General features: G+C 51.3%; 2 protein-coding genes across 8 annotated transcripts in view; one reads left to right on the top strand and one right to left on the bottom strand.

The window, feature by feature from the left end:
* Window positions 1-18,362, bottom strand: part of RALGPS1 (Ral GEF with PH domain and SH3 binding motif 1) — a 252,288-nt gene that overhangs the window by 116,779 nt on the left and 117,147 nt on the right. The window lies entirely within an intron of this gene.
* Window positions 1-18,362, top strand: part of ANGPTL2 (angiopoietin like 2) — a 35,433-nt gene that overhangs the window by 13,112 nt on the left and 3,959 nt on the right. For all 3 annotated transcript variants that reach the window (XM_040631915.1, XM_008698749.2, XM_040631914.1), the window contains exons 2-4: window positions 1,059-1,924; window positions 15,980-16,173; window positions 17,902-18,172. In XM_040631915.1, the coding sequence (XP_040487849.1) occupies window positions 1,108-1,924; window positions 15,980-16,173; window positions 17,902-18,172 (1,282 nt within the window). In that variant the 5' untranslated portion in view covers window positions 1,059-1,107. The remainder of the gene's footprint in view (window positions 1-1,058; window positions 1,925-15,979; window positions 16,174-17,901; window positions 18,173-18,362) is intronic.

The following is an 18,362-nucleotide window of genomic DNA, read 5'->3' as shown; positions in this document are numbered from 1 at the left end:
TTGAATCGTCCGATTAGGTCAGTTCCCTGCTCTACCCTTTCACAGCATATGTTACTGCTGCTCCGTGGCTCTTAGGGGCTGTGCCATGGTGTGTAAGCCCTGTGAGGGCAGGGCTGGCTCTGGCCTGTTTGCGGCTGTACGTCCAGCAGCCAGCATGCTGCCTGGCACCCACAGATGTTTGATGGATATCTGGTGAAGGAACGAACGGTCCAAGAGCACAACTGAAACAAATCCAGAGACACAAGTCTGTTTTCCGCTTCGGCCGGCTTTAATCACATTGCAGTGGCCACGACCTTGCAGTTACTGGCTACTGCAAATATTTGGATAGAAGAGCTCAGTTGTTTGTTCCTGTTTGGGCTCTCTAGCTTGTCTCTAACACACAGACCAAAGCCATGTGGCTGGACATATCCTCCTGTTGACACTGTCCACTACCAACTGAACACATTCCATACTGTGTCTAGTGATTCAAGCGTTCAACAAATATTTGCTGAAAGCCTGCTTACTGTAGCATCCTGCGGACACAGGATGGAATCAGCCATAGCGCCTGCCCTCATGGAGTGTGGAGTCCACTAGCGGAGGTCACACAGACCCCCTCTGCACCACGACTGTGACAGGTGCTACACTGGGAAAGCCCGGGGGTTATAAACCTGTAGAACGAGGAGACATTATGGTCTGGGCGGCGGGGGGGGGAGGGGGGGGTGCGTGAGGCAGAGAAGGGAGACCAGACAAGCCTTCCTCTGTCTCCCTGCCTCAGCTTTGAGCTGCCCTCATGCGGGTCTCAGGCCTGGGCCAGGAGCTCGGCGAGGGGGCTGGGCTTTGGGGCTGGCTCCGGGAGTGGCAGGGCTGTGGCCTCCTGCCTTCAGATGCCCTGGTCCCCTCCCGTTTCCTCTTTATCTCTGCTGAAGCCTGCCTGTCTCCTTCTGCGGCTTCCAGAAGGGCTCCCTCCTGAAGCTGCATTTTTGGAAAGATCTGCCTGGCGAGGAGGCTGAGCTCATTTATGGCACAGGCCGCTGGCAGTGACAACACCGTTACTGAATCTCCCTTCTGTTTACTTTCAGGTTTTCATAGGCTCTGTTCGCCAAGAGGAACCACCATTTTGCAAGGACCATGAGGCCGCTGTGCGTGACATACTGGTGGCTGGGACTGCTGGCTGCCGTGGGAGCAGCTGCCGGCCAGAAGGAAGGCTTTGAGGGTGCCGAGGAGGGCTCACCCAGCGAGTTCATTTACCTGAACAGGTACAAGCGGGCCGGCGAGTCTTCGGACAAGTGCACCTATACCTTCATCGTGCCCCAGCAGCGGGTCACGGGCGCCATCTGCGTCAACTCCAAGGAGCCCGAGGTGCTCCTGGAGAACCGGGTGCACAAGCAGGAGCTGGAGCTGCTCAACAGCGAGCTGCTAAAGCAGAAGCGGCAGATCGAGACGCTGCAGCAGCTGGTGGAGGTGGACGGCGGCATCGTGAGCGAGGTGAAGCTGCTGCGCAAGGAGAGCCGCAACATGAACTCGCGGGTCACGCAGCTCTACATGCAGCTCCTGCACGAGATCATCCGCAAGCGGGACAACGCGCTGGAGCTCTCTCAGCTGGAGAACCGGATTCTCAATCAGACGGCCGACATGCTGCAGCTGGCCAGCAAGTACAAGGACCTGGAGCACAAGTACCAGCACCTGGCCACGCTGGCCCACAACCAGTCCGAGATCATCGCGCAGCTCGAGGAGCACTGCCAGCGGGTGCCGGCGGCCAGGCCCGTGCCCCAGCCGCCCCCGGCCACCCCGCCCCGGGTCTACCAGCCGCCGCCCTACAACCGCATCATCAATCAGATCTCTACCAACGAGATCCAGAGCGATCAGAACCTGAAGGTGCTGCCTCCCCCTCTGCCCACTATGCCCACCCTCACCAGCCTCCCGTCCTCCACAGACAAGCCATCGGGTAAGTCCTTCCGGGAGGGAGCCGCTCCATCTGGGGCCTCAGAGCCAGGCCCAGGCTTCCCTTGGCTAAGACCGTAAGTGGGGGAAAAGGCACGGTGAGCTGAAGCCGGGCCAAGAGACTTGCACAATCCCCCAGCGATCTCTTGGGCCCAGCCTCGGCAGCCGGTGTGGTGAGGGGGGCCCACGTTCCTTAGATGGAATCTCCAAGGTAGAACCAGGACACGGGGAGAGTCTCAGAAGAGAACAAATGTTCTCTGGCTTCTGATGGGAAAGAGACCCAGGCCTGTAGTTTTCTGGGCTCTGCTGAAAGGCTCTGTGCTGGCAAGCAGGATGTCTCTCCTGCAAGCTCCTGCTCTTGTACTGGGCCTGGCACAGATCTGGCAATCGGTAAATGCTCACCAAAGGAATAAGAAGCCAAAGGAAAAGAAAGTGTTATCATGGCAAAAGTATGATAACACAATGGAGGGGCCAGGGGATGGGAAGGAGTACATTCTGAAGCCCACACATTTTCTAGAGTCTGCTGCTGTTTCGACTTTTCTGTGACAATTCCATATACTCTTAAATACATGGTTCATCTTAAAATATGGTAATTCTCAGAAATCATTATGGGGGAGGAATAGGGCTGCTGGTATGTTCCAAAGCTTGACTAGAGTACCAGCATTGGGCACTTTCATGGATACTGTATCACTAACCCCTGCAGCTCCTCATGGAAGGTTAAATGACAAGACTAACTTGCTCACAGGCTTAGGATCCTCAGGCTGGATTTGAATTCAGGCCTTTACACTTTAAATCTAGGGCTGACTCCTCTGTGCTCTGGGATGAGTAGGAGCCCAGCCCCCTGAAGCTCAGCCTCTCATCCATCCAGGACCCTGTGAGCCTTCCAGATGGGCTGTCAGATGAGAACTGGATTGATCTTTGCAGAAACTAACCACATATGACTTTGGTCCCACTTTGGTGTATAAGCGGGGAGATATTTTTACTGAAACTATCCTGCTTTACACTTATTTCACACTTCTGAAAATAACCACCAGTACTGGGAAGAGCAGCTACTTGCTAATTCCAGAAAGGGGGTGGCCTGAGCAGAAGACAAGGGCAACCCTGTCTGCAGGTCGGCGGAGGGGAGCATCTGCCTGCAGCATCTCACACCTCACAGGAAGGCCCTCTACTGGGTTTGCGGGTTGAAAACAGACGCTTTGAACAGACTGACCTGGATTCAAATTCTGATTCCCCGACTGATTAGCTCTGGGATATTAGGCAAGTCACCTTGCAGAGGCTCCGGTCCCCTGTTTCAATCTGTCAACTAGGGATAGACTAAAACAATGCCTACCCAAAGAGGAGATGGAATACTGCAAGGAAAAGAAAGAAAAAGTGCCTGGAGTGGTTCTGGGCCCATGCAAAGTCTCCATAGCTGGCAGCTCTCGGTATCCTTCCGTTTTGGTTTCTTTATCTTAAAGCAAGGAGACTGAAATAAATACACAGTCCCTTTCTAGTGCTGGCATTCTACAGCGAATGACTGGCTCATCTGTACATGTGTCTGTTTTAAATCGGAAGCTCCAAAAGGGGGGGCAGAGCGTGCACTGTGTCTTGATGGAACGCCCAGAGGGTAAAACATGCCCCTGGGCACCAAACGAAGACTCCACTGAATGTCATACTCCTAACGTCTGGCTGACATCAGTGTTACCCAGCAGACCTCCTCTCGCTTAAGCAGCTCTGATTTCTGAGTCAATAATTTCAGGATCCCTGAGCTTGAACTGAGCTGAAAGGTATCTAGTGTGGGAAGAAAGACTTAGGTTGGGGCACTCGTGTGGCTCAGTCGGTTAAGCGTCTGTCTTCAGCTCAGGTCATGATCCCAGGGTCCTGGGATCGAGCCGCGCATCAGGCTCCTTGCCCAGTGGGGGGCCTGCTTCTCCCTCTCCCTCTGCTTGCCTCTCCCCCTGCTTGTACACACACCTTCTCTCTCTCAAGTAAATAAATAAAATCTTAAAAAAAGAAAAAAGAAAGACCTAGGTTTGCACCTACCTTTTAGTAATGGTTTGCTTGTGAGGAAGTTACTTAGCTCCCTGAGCTGCAATTTTCCCCTCTGTAAAATGGGGACAGGAGTTATAATACTGCAGGGTTGTTGTGGAAACTCAGTGCATGTGATACTATGTCACGTGGGGCAGCCAACCACAGATGTGCACCTACTCTGTGCCAATCCCCGAGCCAGGCTTGGGGGAACCAGTGACAACTCTGGTCCTGACCTCCAGGGACTCAGTCTGGGGGAGGTGGCAGATGCATGAATGCACTAGGATCTGTCCAGTGCCTACTAGCTCTATCCCCCAAAATTGGTACATCAGATCTGATGAAGGATTTCTCTGAGGGGGAACATTTGTCAAGGCCAAAATTTCCAGAATATTGTAAGAATTGATGGGACCCACATAACAAAGTACCTGAAAGCAGGAATGCAGTGAAAATCATGGGCTGTACAGTCACTGTGGTAATACCATGGTGTGTTAAGTGCCTTGCAGAGCAGTGAATGTGGGGCTCCGGGGACACTATGGTGGCACGCGTGACTGAGTCTGCCTGGACTAGAAGGGAGAAGCTGGACAGAGACGGGACTTCTGGGTTGCATCTTGAATGATTTGTAAGGGTTTACCAGACGGACCGAGGAGCTGGGAAACAGGGTTACTAGTAGGTCCTTGATGGAGAGGAGTCTGTGCAAAGTCCCGGGATCATGACCCTACTTCTGGCACCTCAAATGGTTTGGCTCCCCTGCTTCTTCACAGTCACAGTCCGGCATGGGCTGTGTGCATTCCAAGGCCCCTGCACACACCCAACCCACTTTCTCTCTCACTTAAGGAAGCACCCCGACATGGGAGGCAGTGGAGTGACCTTCTGTGGACATGACAAATGCACTATAATTTACCCTTTTCTTTTTTTTTTTTTTTTTAAGCAAAGTTCTCCCAAATGTTGGAAGTGATTGTTGGTAACAGATTCCCTGTGACTGGCCTCCCCACTGAGCCCCCACCCACGGTGTTAGCAGCCAGACCTGGCTGTGGAAACTGAATGGGCAGGGAGGGCCCGGGCTTTTCCGGGGCCTGGACGACACTGGGAGGAAAAGGCAGATGGCCTCTCTCAGCCAATCGGCAGGGAGCTCTTATCAGGCCTGTTCGGAGAGCCTGCCGGCAGGTTCTGAACCTGAAAGACAGAACCTTGTTCTGTGCTCTTACCCACAAGATCTTTTGTTCCCAAAGACATCACTCTGCCAGAAACACCTTTGTGTGCATGACTCGGCAACTTCTAAATCTTTCATCCCCGTAACCTCAGAGCCATCCGCTCTTTTCCTCATCGTCTGGGCTGCTCAGCCCACAGCACACCCTTCTCCAGGGGACTGAGGGAGCCATGGCCGCTTATCTGGAGCTGCACTCACCAGCTCGTTCCCAGCCAGACAGTAACAGGCTGGCCCCAGGCCCGAGAGCCTGAGGGAGAGAGGCCCAGGCAGCTCTTGGCTTCCCTGGTGTCTGACGTGGGTTCTGTCCTGCCTCTGTCAGGTCTGGCCAGACCTGGGGCACTTCAGTTAGGACGATGTTGTGACGAGGCCAAGGCCAAAGGGCCCAGCTGTGGCCCTTTCTCCCGGCGATCCGGCTGCTGTTACCCACCCTTCCTCTTTTCCTCTCCACTTACTCACACATCCCCTGACCTCCTTCTCCATGTGTGTGCCCTCAACACACACATATGTACACGTGCATCAATCAGGTCTGCTAAAGAGGAAGGCTGCAGGGGTCACAAAAAGGCACAGGAATGGACAGGATGGGGCCTCAGCACTGGCCTCCTCCCAAGATGGTCTGGGAGGCCTGGGACACTGTCCCTCGGCTCTGCACAGGCCAGCCACGCACAGGCCAGCCCTCCTGCCATGGCACCCATCCTCGAGAGAGATCAGGGGAGGAAAGACAGTGTTAGGACGAGCTGCCACAGCAAGGCCATGCCTGAAACAAATCCTTAAAAAGCAAAAGGAGTAGGCATTTCTAACTGTTTTCTCTCCAGAGAACATAATCAGCTCAGTTTGTCTCTCAGTGGATAAAGAAGGGACCATAAAATAAAAAAAGAGCTTGTTAGAGACCTTATCATCCCAGAGCCTGTCAGTAGCACAGCCAAGTTCAGTCCCTGGACTTGTAACTTCCAGGATGTCGAGGTTCAGAGAGGTTAAGTAACTCAGCCAAGACTACACAGCTAGTAAGTGGCTTAGCCAAGGCTCAAGCCCAAGTCTGTCTTAACCATTCTGGGATACTGCACGTTTCCATGGAAAGGCTGGAGGGGAACTGGTGTGAAAATCACTCTATAAATGCTTGACTTGGCCCCAGGTGCCAGCTGCCTGGGACGTGACCCTCCATCACTATTTCATGTACTGGGTTCCAAGCGGCTCCTTGTAAAAGAGCTCTGGGAACAGAGGTGTGGATTTAGTGGATTTGTTATTAGAACTCGCACAGTTCTAACAGAGCAAGACATTGTCGCTGCAAACTCATCAATATCGTGCTGCCCCCTTACTCAGGCCTGCGAGGAACCAACCGAACCAACCATCTGTACTGGCTCCCCAGGCACACAAATGGACTGTCGTGGTGACTTGTGCAGTAGACTATATCACAACCCTGAGATGCCCCCCCCCCCAAAAGACAGAGAGAGAGAGTGAGAGAGAAAGGGAGAGGGAGAGAGGGAGAGAGGGAGAAAGATAAAACAGAACTGAGTTAGGATCATACTGCAGAATGTCTAAAACAACTGAGCTCTCCCAACAGAAAACGTAACGTGCACCTGACTGCCAGTAAATGGACCCAACTAAAGTTGCAGATAAATCAGGTTTTTAATTTGTCTCGAATCTGAAAAAATTCTCTGGGTGTATTTGTATTCAGCATTTTAACATCCCGCAAAATCTAAAGGCCTAATTTCTTTAAAGACGCTAATTCTAAATATATAAAAATCAGCAGATGTGATCTGTTCTTGGGGCCACACCAGGTGGCAACCACATTGTTTCACTGCTAACACAGAGACCTCCCATCCCTCCCAACAGATATCCTATGGCAGACACCTTGAACAAGAGTGTTTTCCTAGATGGCTTTTCCCTCCTGTATTTTATCTCCCCCTGTGAGGTAGGAAATATGTTATGTTAGATTGTGGTTTTAAAATAGACAATAAGGGGCGTCTGGGTGGTGTAGTCGTTAAGTGTCTGCCTTCGGCTCAGGGCATAATCCAGGCGTTCTGGGATCGAGCCCCACATCAGGCTCCTCTGCTAGGAGCCTGCTTCTTCCTCTCCCACTCCCCCTGCTTGTGTTCCCTCTCTCACTGGCTGTCTCTCTCTGTCAAATAAATAAATACAATCTTTAAAAAAATTAAAATTAAAATAGACAATAAGATACATTACACTGTGGCTTCCACTCCTTCTGGAGGTCAACCAATTGTCGATCCAGGTGGGTGCAGACCAGCTCTGGCGACTGGGCTTCCGAGCCTGAAGCTCGGGAGCGGGGGTGGTTGGAGGAGCATCTGGGATTTGTGGGGATGTGAGTGAGGGTGGCTGTAGCCACCACGGGCTCTGCCTTTCAGTTCTCGGAAGCTGATGGAAAACCCAACCCAGCTCTCTTGCCTCCAGAGCCTGTGCTGTTTTCACTGTACTGTGCTGTCTTGTTCCTGAAATGTTATTGTGGAACAAAATAAGATTCTCAAATTCATTACAAACTACGTAATCCAGTGATATTTCAAAGAGCATTCTTTGCTAGCTTCTTCATAAACAAGAGCCACTCGAGTTCAAGGTGGGTCAACTTCCTCCTAGCTTTGCTTTCTCTTTTCTCCTCGGATACCTCGGGGAATGGATCACAGCCTTTTGAGAGTGATGGCTAGCTCTCCCGCTATTACTCGGGCATTTTCCAAGGAAGACATTCAGCTAAATGCTCAGGCTCTTTACAGTCCCAAGGGATAGACTATCAACTTGTTACTATTTAAAGTGGTGATCTGGCATCTGTGGCCTGGAAATCCCAACAGTTTGGCACTTGGCAAACTGAAACTTATCTGGAAAACGCTGGAGCTCAGGCCTCTGCAGCCAGCTCCCTAGCCACACAGATGATTGTTGTGGTACATTTACGTAGCAGACTGAGTCGGAACACTGACATGCTCCCCCAGAAAAAAACAAGTGATAAAGCAGAACGAAGTTAGCATCACACGACTTGGTGTGTACAACGAAGGTGGTCAGGTTGGCTGAGTGCAGTGGGGAGCGCGCTTGCTGTGGAAGTAACGTCTCCCCTTCAGCTACCCCTGTGAGGACTGAGGAAGAGCACACTCACAAGAAGCCTGACGATCCTGGCTCTGGACCTCAACCTGAGCCCGGGCAGCCCAGGACCTGGACTGGTCTATGCAATCCTTTTTTCAAATGAATGAGTGATTTTCCTTGAACAGATTTTTAATAGAATAAGTTAGAATTACTGTGTATACAGAGAAATTGTGCTAAGCAAAAGAAGACTTGAGTTAAATGACAAATATAATATTTTTAAAAACAAAAAACACCCTCTAACTGTTGAAATGAAGATATCTTAGGTGGTCTGTCTAGAGTCACATTCAAAAGAACAGAAAATCCAATCAGCTGGCCCTATTCCAAGATAGAACGTGCCGACTTTCTACGACAGACTGTCCAGACTCTCCCAGGTTCGGGTTTGATCCTGATTATCCTCTGCTGTGGGGCCCCTGTTTCCAGACAGACTTATCATTGATTCTCAAACTGGAAAGAACAGAATGAAGGTGACAAAGGGCACACGGCTCACGATGGTGAGGAGATGGAGATGGGGGGAGGCATGTGGGGCACGAAGTGACGCATTCTCGGGTGGAGACTGGCAAGACAGACACACGATCACGCCCGAGGCTCCTGCCCAGAAGGATCCCAGAGACTGACGACAAGACGCAACCCAACTCAGACAGTGCAGCAGGGAGAAGCAGGGCCAGAAGGCAGATGGGAGTTCTAACCCCAGAGCCTCCCCCTTCCAGTGATGCGGTCTCTCTGGGACTTAGTCTGCTCACTGTTGCAGGAGCTCGTGAGGATGGAATGAAAGCGCATGGAAGACATCTGGCCGGCGAAAGGCTCTACATACATGGCAGTCATCATTCTTACCATATTCCAGTAGAGATAAATATATCAAGCATTATGGGAACCCTGAGGAGGATTAAGTAACTCTTCTGGGGTTCAGGAGGACTTCCCAGAGGAGGAGATAAGGAGACCGAGGGCATAGCAGATAAGCTCTCAGAACCACTGCCAGCAATCATCCAGAAACCATGAAGACTAGGCTTGGTGCTAGGCAAATGCCCTCTTTTCAGAAAAAGAAAGAATAAGACACTAGAAATTATATATCACTTGGCTTAAGCCCCAGTAAAATCATAGAGAAGATTACAAAGAGGGGTTTGTGAGCATTTGAAAGATTAAAATGTGATCGGTGAAGGCCAACATAGGTTCTCTAAGCGCAAGCCCATAGGCTGATTCCCTTTCTTAGAGAGGGTTCATGGCTGGCAGACCACAGGCACGCCACCTGTCCAATACCCGTGGGTTGCAACCGTGGGTCTGACAAGCCTTCCACGATGTGCTTGCAGAACCACACCATCAATCTCTGGCCTGAGAGAGGCTTATTCATTCTTATCGCTATATCCGGGGAGCCTTCCTACGCTGCCCACCTCTACGTCCAGGAGCCTCCCTCTCCCAGGCAGCCTCAGGCGCCACTGACCGCTGAACCCAGGGAGCCCCAGGGCTTCACCCCCACCAGTCCCAGGAGCCACAGTGAGCCAGTTCATCTCTGCACACAGTGAGCCCACCACAGTCCCTGTAGGGCTCACCCCTTTTCTCCTTTAAATTGCTTTAAAGCCCGTTTTTTTTCTTCTGCCCAAAGGTAGTGATGGAAACCCAGGAGTGGGGACAATGCTTTTGAAAGCATTCTTTGGGAAGCAATCCTGTAATATCTGTTTATCCTAAGGTCAAACCAGCAGAAACAGGACCCTTTAAGCTCCTCGAGGGCTCTGGGAGCTCTTACTTAGGAGGTCTCAGAGTATATCACACCCACTGAAATACACACATCTAATGTAACTTTTACTGTAAAAAATTTGAAAGGATTTTTTTAAATTTCGCTTTTGAAATTATTTGGCCAAGAGTAACGCAATTAATTTACGGCTGGCTCTGATTTCTCGGCAAACATCAGACATGTTCAGGAATTCTTGGGAAGTCTACCTAACCTACAAATTGTTTTCAAAAGTAATAACATTTTTATGAAGACTAAATTTAACAATTAATGAAGTTGACAAGATGTTTCACTTTGTAGAAATTTAATTACATACTTATAAATTTTGATTTTGCAGTTTTCTTTTCAAATTTTAGAGCCAGTAAATTTTTTTAGGCCTCAAACACTTTCATAAACTCCTGAAAAGCTCTTTGGCCCCAGGCATTATGCCTGTCATCTGTGGACTAAAATGGCCTCAACAGCGTTTGGACCCTTTCCCCAGAAGGACCAGAAATGATAACCATGACGTCAGCTCTCAGGCCCTATAGGAACTTGAAATGCCTTTGGGAATATACCAGCTGTTCCTGTTATTGTTTTGTAATCTGGTTCAATGAAAAGTGGTGATTGACATAGAATAAATATGTTCACAAAATATTATTTCCCCAAGCCTTCTGGATAAATGAGGCTCAAGCAGCACACGTAATCCTTCCTCGCCAACCCCCTCCCTAGATGTCTGCTCTCCTGCCCTCGCACAGGACACCCAGCAAGTCCTGATACTGGCCAGAACAAGGCTCACACCTAAGCAGTCCACGTGCCCTGGCTCTCAGATGGATTAATTTGGATAGGAAATTCCAGATCCAATTTCAACAACTAGTCATTTCTCCTGTTAGAAAAACGTTTAAGGGAGTGGCAAAAAGACTTTTTGGAGACAGATCGTCAGTGAGAATAATTGAAAACAGTATACCGTTCTCACGAAAAAGCAGCGTGTCTTGGTACTATCACAGAAGCCTCTCCCCAGTGCCCACGTACAAACTAAAGCATCCCTAGAACATTTCCCACAGGCCACAGGGCCGCTGCACAGCCTCAGAGGGTCAAGTCCGAGACTTGGGCTTACAGGTCAAAGAGGCCAGTCAGACTGCTGGCCAGCCATGAGGTCTGGTCCCAGCTGATGGCCAGGAAGGACTCTGCTCCTCTCTGCATGCCTCAGGAAGAAAAGCCAGGGAGAAAAGCCATCACCGTCTGCTCACTTCTTAGCTCCTGGCCTCGGGGGTGCAGCCAGCAGGCTTGGTCAGATATTCACAGGGCCACGTTTCCCTAGAAGGGAGGGGTGGCTACACTGACAACTGATATAGCTGGTAAACCCATTTCTCCATGGGACGTGAGTGGGCAGGTCAGGCTGAGCTAGTCTGCCCCAGACCCAGAGAGGAAACTAGGCAGTTATGTGTCGGTCTGGCCTGGCTGCAGGCTCCAACCCAGCTTTGCCAGGAACCTCATTGGGAATACTGAGCATGGCATCAGTCATCTGGTTTCCTAGTGGCTATGTTCCTTGTGTACAAGAACCCCAGAGAGGGGGAAGAAGCAGGGAAGGGACTCAGGCACCCAAAGCTGATCACTCCAACACTCACCGCATTTGACCTTGGGGTTTGGGGACCCAAGACCTATATACTTGGTGTTCCCACTGCCAATACCCCTTCTTCTTGAGGCCTCCTGACTCTAGGTCCTGGGTGCTTTCCGCACCCTGTGTTGCTTCTCTAAGGAACCACGCGGACTCAGCTCAGCCATGGCGACTGCACTTCCCTTCACATGGAACGTTCCGGCTATAGCTCTGCCGAGAGTGTAAATATGGTCTTTATAGAGATGAGGTCGGGCGCTACTCCACTCGGAGCCTTGGTGCTGCTGAGTTAGTGTTGGCCTGGTACTCTGGGCAATGCTGCCATTTCAGAAGAGGAGCCAAGCGAAATATTGCCTGGGCACTTTGCATGGTTCCAAAGGGAGAGCCCTGCCCACTGCACACCGAAAATGCAGTTTCATTGACAAAAAAGATTTCCATTCTTCATTTCAGTATATCTTTGGGGGTCTCTCCACTGAAGCTGTGACTTTTTAAATGTGCTTTGTGGAAAACATCTACCAGAAAGTAAATCATCATGCATTTAGTCTTGCAAATTCAAAATCAATGACAGTAACATACTTGTGTGTATGCGGTTGCGGGTATGTGGAGAGTGGACAATGTCAAAACCAGCAGCTTTCATCCAGCGCGGGAAAGAACGAGAGAACCCAAGCTGGCACCTGCCCTGGTGGGCCTCACGCTGGGTGCTCTTGTACTCCTGAGGCCCCCAGAACAGGTGGGTTCATTCCCCCTGTGTACGAAAGAAGAAACTGAGGCTCAAGGAGCTTCCCAAGGACACATTGTGAGGCGACGAAGCCACAAGATTTGCGCCAAGGGCTCCTGACTCCTGTATTTACCTCGGTTACAGATTTCTCAGCAAAGTAGGACATTCTGAACCAGCCATTTTCAGGGAGCCATGGGAGAGTCTTACTGCCGCACCTTCTGCTTCTTGATCGTTTTACTGCTGCCAGTTTTTCCATGCTAAGGGTTCTGTCTGACTCGTTTTCGTCTGTCATTTAATTTTCTGACCTTGGCCGCGGGTGCCTTTACTGTAAGAAAAGGGCGTGTTTCAGCGCAAGAGGTCTGTTCGCACCCTGCTCCGCAAGGGTTTCCGAGGAAAGACTGTCTGGAAACGTGGCTGCTGCTGATAGAAGCTGATGGGTCCTGAGTATCATCTCAAGTGCAGAGCGAAGGGGACACGGAGAATTTTTTTGTAACAACAGAAAATACTAAATCCCTCTTTACTAGTTTATTCCTGCTCCATGATTCTAGAGAGGACGCCATACCTAAAAGCCTTAAATGAAAGATTTACCTGATTTGCCCTAAAGATTAAAAAAAGGGGGGGGAATCCTGCATTTAAGAACATACTAAAATAGTTGAAAATGGGCAAAGGACACCAAAAGGTAGACAAGGAAGAAATATCACCAATAATGGTTTTGGAAAGGTATTCATATCTTAACAAAGAAGTGTACATTTTTATTTTTTAAACCTGGCCATCTGGAAAAGATTAAAAATAGTCCTAGGGACACAGGGATAAGTCAGCCTGGGCCCTGGAGTTCACTCTGGTTGGGGAAAAAGAAGAGAGCTTCAGACTGTGGGCTCTGGACCACCCAGACCACCTGCGTTCTGACACTGGATCTGTCCCTTATAAGCCAAGTGACCTCGGGGGTGTCACCTAATGTCCCCATACTCCCATTTCCTCATCTGTCAAATGGGTGACTACCAGCTACCTCACATTTTAAAACACTTGCCTTTCTTTTATTTTTAAAGATTATTTATTTGAGAGAGAGAGAGGAAGAGCGTGCATGAGCAGGAGGAGGGGTGGGGGGAGAGAAGGGGAAAGAATCTCTAGCAGACTCCGCACTGAGTGTGGAGCATGACACGGGGCTTGATCTCACCACTGGGAGATCACAACCTGAGCTGAAACCAAGAGTTGGACACTTAACCAACTGAGCCACCCAAGTGCCCCTAAAATACTTGCTTTTAAAAAGACCCCTTGGGATGCCTGGGTGGCTCAGTTGGTTAAGCGTCTGACTTTGGCTCAGGTCACGATCTCAGGGTCCTGGGACTGAGCCACGCATCAGGCTCCCTGCTCAGTGGGGAGTCTGCTTGTCCCTCTCCCTCTGCCTCTCCACCCCCCAGATCAGGCTGTTGCTCTCTCTCAAATAAATAAATAAAATCTAAAAAAAAAAAAAAGCTTTTTGTAGAAATGTCAATGATAAAGCTGAACAACTGATGGCACCCACAAAAGCTGCTCAGGGTGGAAGTCTGAGACGGACCCCCCACTCTCCCAGTGGCCTCCAAAACCTCTCCCCACATGGTGCCTCCTTCAAAGCCAGACTGTCCCTCTGAGAACCCCACCAGAGCCCCACGTGGCCCTGCAGTAAAAGGGCTGGCTGCTCGTTTGGGGGGGGGGTGGATATGTTTTACAGGCCTCTGCCGGACCTTCTGTCACCAGCATTCCCATCAAACGGCCTCTGCTGTGCTTCTGACGTGGGAAAGAGCTGGGAGCCCTCCCACGCCTGCTGCGTGCTCTGCTCCAGCTGTCAGGGACAGACTCTCATTCTCTGCTTTGGTCCCTGGGGCTGGGGGCTGAACACAAGCAAAACCTTTTTCTCTTTCCTGAACGCTCTTTCTGGAGGTCCAGCCTCCCCTTCCCCAGGACGAAGGAGGCACAAGGTAAAGAGGGAAGCAGTTACCCTGGGCTAATTGTCAGTGGAAAACACACATGCAGACCTTTCTTCGGGGTGCTTTATTCGGCACTGGGGGCAGAGAGGGGTGAGCAACACCACTCCTGCCCTCCCATGAGGTTCCTGGGGGGGGGTGCTCAAACACAGTGCAAGGGCTCAGGAGAAGCCCACCTGAGCTGTCTAGCAAAACCCCCCAAACCCAAACTTTTCTCATTTAACCATCATGTATGGACTAAACAAGCCCAACTACAACCAGGAAAGAATTTGAGAAGTTTGATCACTCAGCTGAGGACACCTGCCACCGATACCCCTCCCTGACGTGAAGAGAAGGACAGGAACGCACTGGAATTCAAACGGAAAGAAGGCTGGCGAGGTCAGCTCACCCTTGCTGGGCATCAGAGCAGCCCCCACCCTGCCCTAGGCTTCCACTACCCAGCTCAGTACCTGCCAGGGCGGGGGCTCAATAAATAGTTGTTCGGATAAACACACACATTCATAGAAAGAACAAGATGGAACTTTCTTAGCACGTTTGGTCTTAACCATTCTTGGTTTGAGGACTATTTCGAAGAGAAGCTGAAGCAAATTGTGGCAATTTTATTTTATTTTTTAAAATATATAGTTCAATGGCTAGGTCCTGAAAAACTTCTGAAGGTTCCTGAATCAATAAGGAAGAACCTACCTTCTTTGGACCTTGGAGACTCCAGTTTCAACCTTCTTGCTGATGAGACCGACATCCAGGAAACCGCTAGGAGAGGTGGGGTCGGGGTGGTGAGGGGCTTATGGCGTCTGCTAAGACTCCCAGCACCACCCATTCCTTCTGACTGGGCTGCCCAGGCTCAGTGAAGTCCCAGAAAATCACAGAACCCATCTGGTCTCAGTTTCAGAGAGAGCCACAGACCGGGAGGCTTCCTGGACATCATCCTTCACATCCGCAGACCTGCTTATACACCAGTGACCTCGGAACGTGTGAGCTCTGAGCCTCTGGCCTGCATGGGCTTCCTTTGGCAAATACACAAACTGGGCTGAATAGGACCAGTCCCCCTCAAAAAAGCTGTTTGGAGGCCAGTGTCTGAATCTCAAAAAGATCCCGAAACCTCTGGCTATGTGGCCGAATTTTGGTCACGGCTTCAGCACCGTGACGCCGTGGTAGTTCATCACTGAAGACCGCAACTGTCCCTGAGCACTGCCACTGGAACGGCAAGTGTGCAGTCAGAACACAGGTGGCGCGGGCCGACCTCAGCCCTCGGACTCGGGAGGGCAGTAGCCCCTACCTCCCTGCCTGGGGCGGAGCGGACCCACACTCTGATCCTCCCTGCAGCATGTTGTCAGGCACATCTCCTTGCACACTATGACCAGCCTCAAAGAAAAATCAGTGCAGGAACTCCACACAGATGATCTCACAATCCCTACAACCTTGAGTGAGGTAAATATGACCTCCCTTCTACAAACCAGGGAAACTGAGAGTTTGCAGAGGTAAGGAAGCTGGCCCAAATCACACTGTGATGGAGTCAGAGCTAAAACTGGGCCAGGAATTCAGGCACCCTGACCGCTAGCCCTGGGCTCTTACCTTTCTATCACATTATTTCTCAAACTTACAAAACTAAAGTTGGTCCCCTCACACCGCAGGCCTATGGCTCCCAGCTGGAGCCCTGCAGGAGGCTGTGCCTGCTTGGGGGTACAGCCCGGGGGGGGGGCGGGGCAGGCAAAAGCAGGACTCCATGCCAGACTACAGGGAGTCTGTGACGTGCACACCTCTGTATCCCCAGGTCCGTGGAGAGACTGCCTGCAGGCCCTGGAGGATGGCCACGATACCAGCTCCATCTACTTGGTGAAGCCAGAGAACACCAACCGCCTCATGCAGGTGTGGTGTGACCAGAGACACGACCCTGGGGGCTGGACCGTCATCCAGAGGCGCCTGGACGGCTCTGTCAACTTCTTCAGGAACTGGGAGACCTATAAGGTGAGGACTCCAGGGCCTGTCCGTGCTGCCCACAGGTGACTAGGCCACCCCCTGGAGCCTGACAACCAGCGAGAGAACCACTTGGAGGGAAGGGGCATGCTGACCTGTCAGGGCCTTTGTGGCCCCACGCAAGAAATACTTGAGGGTCATTTCTGCAAACCCACCAGAGCTGGTGGGGAGCAGCAGCCCCTTCCCTGCTTGCCACTGGCAACTGCTGCAAGATACGACTTAGGTGTGCAGACCACACAAGGCTCATGGACAAGGTGGGGATTCCGAAATGCTGGTATGGGGTGGCCCCTCACCCCAGCCCAGGCATGGGGAGCATCTTCCCCCCAGCTGGGGCTTCCAGGAGGAAGACCTGTTCTCACAGCCCAGAAGGGGAAGGTCCCAAGGGCCTGTTGTAGGGAACTGCAGGAATACTTGGGCCCTAATTCCCAGGAAGCTGAATGCTCATCCTGGTGGTAGGAAAGGCTGCTGGGCTCAGCCATACACCCACCCCCCTCCTCTAGACAGAGGCAAGAGTAGCTTAGTTCACCGAATGCCACCATGTGCCAGGCGCCATGCCAAGTGCTTCCGTCCATTACCTGCTTTAATTTCACACCAATCCCAGCACAGAGATACAAGTATAGATCCAAGTTACAGCTGAAAAGGGGAAATAACTCACTTGGGGTTGCACAGCTACGAGGTGGCAGAGCAGTGAGCCGAGGCCTCTGACACCGAAGCTTACAAACTACCCTACGTCCACACATGGCCCTGCGCGGCCCCTGCCTGTCCTGGCTGCTCCCAACCTACATCCTGCCCAACCTACGTCTTTGCTTTCTTCTCTTTCTCCTCTGCTTCCTGACTGAGAGGTTCCTGAAGACCCACTCCATCACCCCTTCCTCCTCCTGCCCATATCCTTTTTCTCTGAGGCAGGAGAGCACAGTTGTTAAGACTGGGTTCCTGGTTCAAATCCTGGCTCACCCACAGGCTCTCTGTGACCCTGGGCCTCTGTGGACCTTGGTTCACCCATTCTAGGGAGGATAATAATAGTACCTAGCGCTCAGAGTTGGCACAAGGATTAATAAAATAACCTATGTAAAGTCCCAAGAATAGTGCCAATATACTACTCGCTCACTAAATACTAGCTATTATTATCATCAATGAGCCTATTTTTAAGTCTTTGAGTGCCACCACCAGGCTGATGACTCCTTAAACTACACATAAAAACAATAACAAAATTACTAACTTTAGACCTAGAAAGGAGCCCGGGTGAATGCGGCACACACTTGTCGGCCCATTCCTGTCTGGTGCATTAGAGCTTACACAAGACCCTCATACACAGCTCATTCCCAGAGAGGGACGCTGACGCTCAGAGAAGGTAAGGATATGTCCAAGGAACTCTTGTTGCAGGCCTACTGTGTGTTGGGCTCTCAGTTTACCACATTACGTGCGTTCCTACAACAACCCTGTAGGGAAGGTGACCCAGTGTCCCCTGTGTTCACGCAGTGCCTGGCACACAGTAGGCACTCTTTAAATAGTCTTGAATGACGCATGATTGAGGCTCAGACAGGCGACGTGGCTCATCAAGTCACAGCCAAGTACAGAAGTGGGGACTGGAACCCAGGTCTGCCTTAGGCCCTACCCATTTCTGGTCTCCTCTGTCCGGGGCTGAGCATCCGACAGTGGGGCCCTGTTGGCTGAGGGCACTGCCTGTTCCTCACGAATGCTCTCCTCCGTTTTCCCCAGCAAGGGTTTGGGAACATCGATGGCGAGTACTGGCTGGGCCTGGAGAACATCTACTGGCTGACGAACCAAGGCAACTACAAACTGCTGGTGACCATGGAGGACTGGTCTGGCCGCAAAGTCTTTGCCGAATACGCCAGCTTCCGCCTGGAGCCCGAGAGCGAGTATTATAAGCTGCGGCTGGGGCGCTACCACGGCAACGCTGGAGACTCCTTCACTTGGCACAACGGCAAGCAGTTCACCACCCTGGACAGAGACCATGATGTCTACACAGGTAGGACCCAGTACATGGCAGGGCAAGGAGGTCAGCCAAAGCCAGAGCTTCTGACTCAGGGCCTGAGAACAGGAAGGTCCCAGGGCCCAGCGGCCCGACCCTGTTCCTATTCCCTGAAAGCCCATTCCTCTGCCCACAGACCCCCTTCACAAAAGTTGCATCAAAGTAGCATTTACAAAAAGGGAAAGGG

The sequence above is a fragment of the Ursus maritimus genome, unplaced genomic scaffold, assembly GCF_017311325.1.
Source record: "Ursus maritimus isolate PB19 unplaced genomic scaffold, ASM1731132v1 scaffold_17, whole genome shotgun sequence".
NCBI lineage: Eukaryota > Metazoa > Chordata > Mammalia > Carnivora > Ursidae > Ursus > Ursus maritimus.
Note: the sequence above shows the minus strand (reverse complement) of the source record. Positions and strands in the feature narration are given on the sequence as shown.